At 39.8% G+C, this 5,991-nt stretch overlaps 1 protein-coding gene across 2 annotated transcripts in view; it reads right to left on the bottom strand.

Moving 5' to 3' along the window:
- Window positions 1-1,345: 1,345 nt before the first annotated feature.
- Window positions 1,346-5,991, bottom strand: part of LOC119426772 (coiled-coil domain-containing protein 106) — a 28,095-nt gene continuing 23,449 nt past the window's right edge. For both annotated transcript variants that reach the window (XM_037694353.1, XM_037694354.1), the window contains exon 5: window positions 1,346-2,152. In XM_037694353.1, coding sequence (XP_037550281.1) covers window positions 1,773-2,152 — 380 coding nt within the window. In that variant the 3' untranslated portion in view covers window positions 1,346-1,772. The remainder of the gene's footprint in view (window positions 2,153-5,991) is intronic.

The raw sequence follows: 5,991 nt of genomic DNA, 5'->3' as shown, positions 1-5,991 counted from the left end.
TAATCTCACTTACTCTACGCTAATTATGCTTATTGTTCTCAAAGCTCCATCTCACCAGTCTGAGCTCTTTTGCTCCGTTACAAGCTGCGTAATCCTTTACATAATAGGTCTGATTCTTTTATTTTCCAGCAGGTTTAGCACAAGCAGCCACCATAACAAAGCGCAACCCCGGTCAGTCTGAATTTACCAGTTCAGGTGCATTTTACTTGCACCATTAAGTCAGTGATTGCTGGTCGTTACAAGCTGCTCTCTACAAGAACATCCAGATGCTCTTTTTGTCAAGGTCAGGAGCAACAATGGTGGACAGGAAGGAGGGGGAAATGGGAAATTGGTGATGGGGGGGTACATTTTTTTTGCACCAATTGGAGCCTGAGCAGTGACGTGGCACCTGCAGCCAAAAAGAGGCACAAAATGGAGTCCCAGCTGGCCACAGTGGAAGAGCCGGGGGAGGAGCGGAGACTGCTTCAGGCTCGATTAGGCTCACATCCTCATCTCCATCAGCTTTCAGCTCCATCACCCCGAGTCATTAACCCCCAAATTCACTGCTATACCTTTGAGCATTTGCAGCTAAACTTCCAGCTGAGGCTAAAATCGTCTACCTTCACTCCATTTCAGGATTTAAAGGGAACCTAAATCTTGTGGTGCTGACGAGGAGAGCAGAAGTGACGTGTGCACGCCTGAGGAGGTGGAAAATGAAAGAATGCTGCCAGAGAGATATACTTTTCCTTTTTATTTTTAACTTCACGCTGCTCAGCAGACCAGCATGCACCTGTCCCCGCTGGCTGCGACCAGGCTGGCAGCAGCTTCATTTTCCTCACAGTCAACTTTACCGGCATGAAACATTTCCGACCTCTTGGCCAGCTTTTACAGACATTAAAAACAGGGCACATGAAGAACAATCTGTAATAAAAATGAGTGAACGAGCTCATAACAGAAAACGGTGGAGACTTATGATGGGGATGCGAACGAAAGATAAGCGAATGTGAATAAGAGTGACAGTGACGGCAGCCTGTGAAAAGATAAACAGCCCTCGTAATGGCTTTGCACGAGTAATTTGTCACTCCGGGTGAAAAGCAAACAGCAGGAAAAGCAATGGAAACACTTTGCTGTGACACCATTAGAGAAGGATGCATCACCAAGCTGTCCACACACTCTTCAAGAATTCACAAACAGCCCCCCCCCCCCCAACACCCCATCTGAAACTGACTGCTATTAATCTCACTTCAGTAAGCATTGCAGTCTGAAAGGGGTTATGTTTAATAGACCTATAGAGTCCTAAATGCAATCAAAACAAAACAAAATATATTTATGAACAATATGTTTTCAGTGTTTTGTTCTGTTAGAATACTTACAGCAAATAAATCACGTAAGAAAATGTTATAACAAAGACTTTAAACACCCTCTATAAAAATCAACCGTCTAACCACCATTTTACCATAAATGACCAAGTGATTGGTTAGTGTAATCTATCATGTCAGCGCTGCCATCTTGTGGTCCTTTCTGTTACAGCAGACATAAAAATGCTAAAATAATAAAGCTAATTTCTGAATGAATGAAAGTTGTTTTTACAAACATTAAAAAAAACAAAGAAGAAAGTAAACAATATCAATTATTATAAATAAGTACCATAGTCATCAAACACATTTGGTCCTGTAGAGACAAAAATTAAGATTCAACAAATGCTACATAAAAGAGCAACTTAAAGTGAAAATAACTTTTTTTTTTTTTTTTGCTAAGAGGTCATGCCTCTTGCTCCTAAAGTCAATAAACGATCATCCTATTAAAATGCTCTCTGTAGCTCCCCCTAGTGCTTGAATGTGAGAATGCAACAACCTCTGTCTTTTCCCTGAGATGGGCAGAAGCTCTCCGTTGGCCTTCATCTGGTCGATTTTTCGGGCCAGCTCAGCGTCACTGTCGATGACCATGGTGCACCGTTGGGCGTAACTCACCAGAGTCTCATCTCCTTGGCGAAACGCACCCACCAAGGGCACCATGTCTTTGTCTGCCAGATGAAGCTCTGCAATCGATGCAGTGTTGGCAATGGTGTTTCTGTCGATTCCAAGATGGCGGAAGGCGTCACTCATGTTTTTCTTTTTGATAAAGGCCGAGAGTACTTGTTTGTAGCGTTGAATTACGTACTGGACACCAGTGGCTGACGGGAAAAACATGACAGGACAAAAACAAATGATTATATACAGGAATAGAGTCAACTGTCCTCCTCAGCTGTCTTGATGGGTTTTTGCTTTTTTTAAATTAATACTTGTGAAAATACTTTGTTTATTTCTTGTTTAACTGTAAATCCATTGCACAGTTTGAAATATGTTTTCTAAATAACTTTCTATTATCCACTAACCATTTAAGTACTTTAAGTACAAAATTGTTCATCTGTATTAAAACTGGTGTGGTTACTAAAGCTGGTTTAGTATTTCCTTGTTATTTTTTTAATGTTGGACTAGTTTGTTGGGATTACAGTAATTTCTGCATACTCACAACTGCTCAACTTAAGACTTGTTCATTAGGGTGACTTTTGACACTAAAGGCTGATATTTCCCGGCACTTATTCCTATTTAAATTTATTGGCAATGCTTTATTTGAAGGGGCATTCATAAGACTGACATGACACTGTCATAAACATGACATAACACATGTCATGAACATGAACGAGTCTTTATAAATGTTTGACCATTGTCATTAAGTGTAATTCAGTAAATTATGACACCTTTAATGCAAAGTTAACATTGTTTAAAGGTCTTTGGCATGACAACTTCACATTAACCAAGAAATCATAACCTGTCATAAATGTTATAACGGGTATTAATTATCAAACTTTAAAAAGTTACATTACAATACCCTGACATTTGTTGTTAGTCTTAACTTGGGCAGTCACGACATCATTATAACTGTGTCAGTAATACTGCCCCTTACCTCAAGTAAAGTGGAACACATTGAACTAGTTATAAATATGTAATTAAGTATTATTACACTGACAAATACTTTAATAACAGAGTCAATAGTTTCCCTTCTACCACTTTTTTATTTGTTTTGCATAATACATGCATTATTTGTTCTTCCTCAAACAGAGGGGTCAACTACTACAGTTTCAGAACAAACATATAATATTTTTGGATAAAAACAAATATTACTTGTTCTTTCTCAAACAGAGGGTTCAACTTCTGGTTCAGCTTATTGAACTTCTAAACCATTATTGATTTAAAAACTAAAACAGAATTATTTATTCTTTAATTTAAAAAAAACTTATTTCAACAGTCCTAAGTGTACTTGTACATTATTGGGAGGAGTTTTCCATTTCTTTTGTTTGCTGTGATTGTTTCAGTCATCTCCTTTGTTATAGCCTTCGTGCAGCGCTCTGCAAACTGGAATATCTTCTCGTTATCTTTGTTTCCTGTGAGCAGCTCGTTGAAGGCATCTGGAAATGTGATTGGTAGTTCAGCCATTACAGCTTTTCTCGCAATGGTGTTGCGGTCAACATTAATCTTGGTGAAGGCCTTTTTCATATATCCAAACTTACTGAATCTCTTCAGGGCACTCTCATATCGGATAATGACTCCATCCACTGTGTTCACTTAAGAAAAGTAACACAAACAAATAAACAAATATTGTTAACTAAGCTACTTATTAAGTTGATGATGCACAGGGTCATCTATTTGAACTATCTTGCTGGTGACAAGCCAGACTATGTTTTGAATGGATAGTGGAGTGAGCTGGGTTACTACAGTAGTAACCTTTACTCATTACCATTGACGACAGCCCCATTACTCTAAAACAGGGGTATTCAATTATAATTTAAAGAGGTCCAGTCAGACAAAATTTCATGAGGCCAAGGTCCGGAAGTCCAACTATTTTATGTGATATATACAGGTCCTTCTCAAAAAATTAGCATATTGTGATAAAAGGTCATTATTTTCCATAATGTAATGATAAAAATGAAACTTTCTTATATTTCAGATTCATTGCACACCAACTGAAATATTTCAGGTCTTTAATTGTTTTAATACTGATGATTATGGCATACAGCTCATGAAAACCCAAAATGCCTGTCCCAAAAAATTAGCATATTTCATCCCACCAATGAAAGACAAGTGTTTTTAATACAAAAAACGCCAACCTTCAAATAATCATGTTCAGTTATGCACTTAATATTTGGTCGGGAATCCTTTTGCATGAATGACTGCTTCAATGCGGCGTGGCATGGAAGCAATCAGCCTGTGGCACTGCTGAGGTGTTATGGAGGCCCAGGATGCTTCGATAGCGGCCTTAAGCTCATCCAGAGTGTTGGGTCTTGCGTCTCTCAACTTTCTCTTCACAATATCCCACAGGTTCTCTATGGGGTTCAGGTCAGGAGAGTTGGCAGGCCAATTGAGCACAGTAATACCATGGTCAGTAAACCATTTACCAGTGGTTTTGGCACTGTGAGCAGGTGCCAGGTCGTGCTGAAAAATGAAATCTTCATCTCCATAAAGCTTTTCAACAGATGGAAGCATGAAGTGCTCCAAAATCTCCTGATAGCTAGCTGCATTGACCCTGCCCTTGATAAAACACAGTGGACAAACACCAGCAGCTGACATGGCACCCCAGACCATCACTGACTGTGTGTGCTTCACACTGGACTTCTGGCATTTTGGCATTTCCTTCTCCCCAGTCTTCCTACAGATTCTGGCACCTTGATTTCCGAATGACATGCAAAATTTGCTTTCATCCGAAAAAAGTACTTTGGACCACTGAGCAACAGTCCAGTGCTGCTTCTCTGTAGCCCAGGTCAGGCGCTTCTGCCACTGTTTCTGGTTCAAAAGTGGCTTGACCTGGGGAATGCGGCACCTGTAGCCCATTTCCTGCACACGCCTGTGCACGGTGGCTCTGGATGTTTCTACTCCAGACTCAGTCCACTGCTTCCGCAGGTCCCCCATTGTCTGGAATCGGCCCTTCTCCACAATCCTCCTCAGGGTCCGGTCACCTCTTCTCATTGTGCAGCGTTTTCTGCCACACTTTTCCCTTCCCACAGACTTCCCACTGAGGTGCCTTGATACAGCACTCTGGGAACAGCCTATTCGTTCAGCAATTTCTTTCTGTGTCTTACCCTCTTGCTTGAGGGTGTCAATGATGGCCTTCTGGACAGCAGTCAGGTCGTCAGTCTTACCCATGATTGCGGTTTTGAGTAATGAACAAGGCTGGGAGTTTTTAAAAGCCTCAGGAATCTTTTGCAGGTGTTTAGAGTTACGTCGTTGATTCAGATGGTTAGGTTAATAGCTTGTTTAGAGAACCTTTTCATGATATGCTAATTTTTTGGGACAGGCATTTTGGGTTTTCATGAGCTGTATGCCATAATCATCAGTATTAAAACAATTAAAGACCTGAAATATTTCAGTTGGTGTGCAATGAATCTGAAATATATTAAAGTTTAATTTTTATCATTACATTATGGAAAATAATGACCTTTATAGCAATATGCAAATTTTTTTAGAAGGACCTGTACAGACCCTTTCCAAAAAATTTGAATACCATGGAAAAGTTGTTTAACTTCCATAATTCCATTCAAAAAGTTGATCTTTAATAGATGATAGATTCAGGGCCCACAATTTAAACAATTTCAAGTATTTATTTTTTTATTTTTACGTAATTCGGTCTTCCAGCTCATGAAACCCATGAAAACAGGAATTCAAAAAAATAGAATACTGTAGAGAAATCAGCCCAAATTTTGCAGGGCATGAATGTTTCAAACTGAGTGTGACATACTAATTATCTACTAAACTCAAAGCACCTCCACACTTTTCCCCTGGTGTCATTAATTGCTTCAGTTTGGTTCAATTGTCTCAGTTCGGTTCAATATGGGGAAGACTGCAGACATAACAACTGGCCAGAAGACCATCATTGATACCCTCCATAGGATGGGTAAGCCACAAAAGTTCATAGCTAAGGAGGCTGGCTGTTCACAGAGTGCTGTGTCCAAGCATATCAATGGAAAGTCTAGTGGAA

The sequence above is a fragment of the Nematolebias whitei genome, chromosome 20, assembly GCF_014905685.2.
Source record: "Nematolebias whitei isolate Nwh7 chromosome 20, NemWhi1, whole genome shotgun sequence".
Classification (NCBI taxonomy): domain Eukaryota; kingdom Metazoa; phylum Chordata; class Actinopteri; order Cyprinodontiformes; family Rivulidae; genus Nematolebias; species Nematolebias whitei.
The sequence above is the reverse complement of the archived record's forward strand: the minus strand, read 5'-3'. Positions and strand labels throughout refer to the sequence as shown.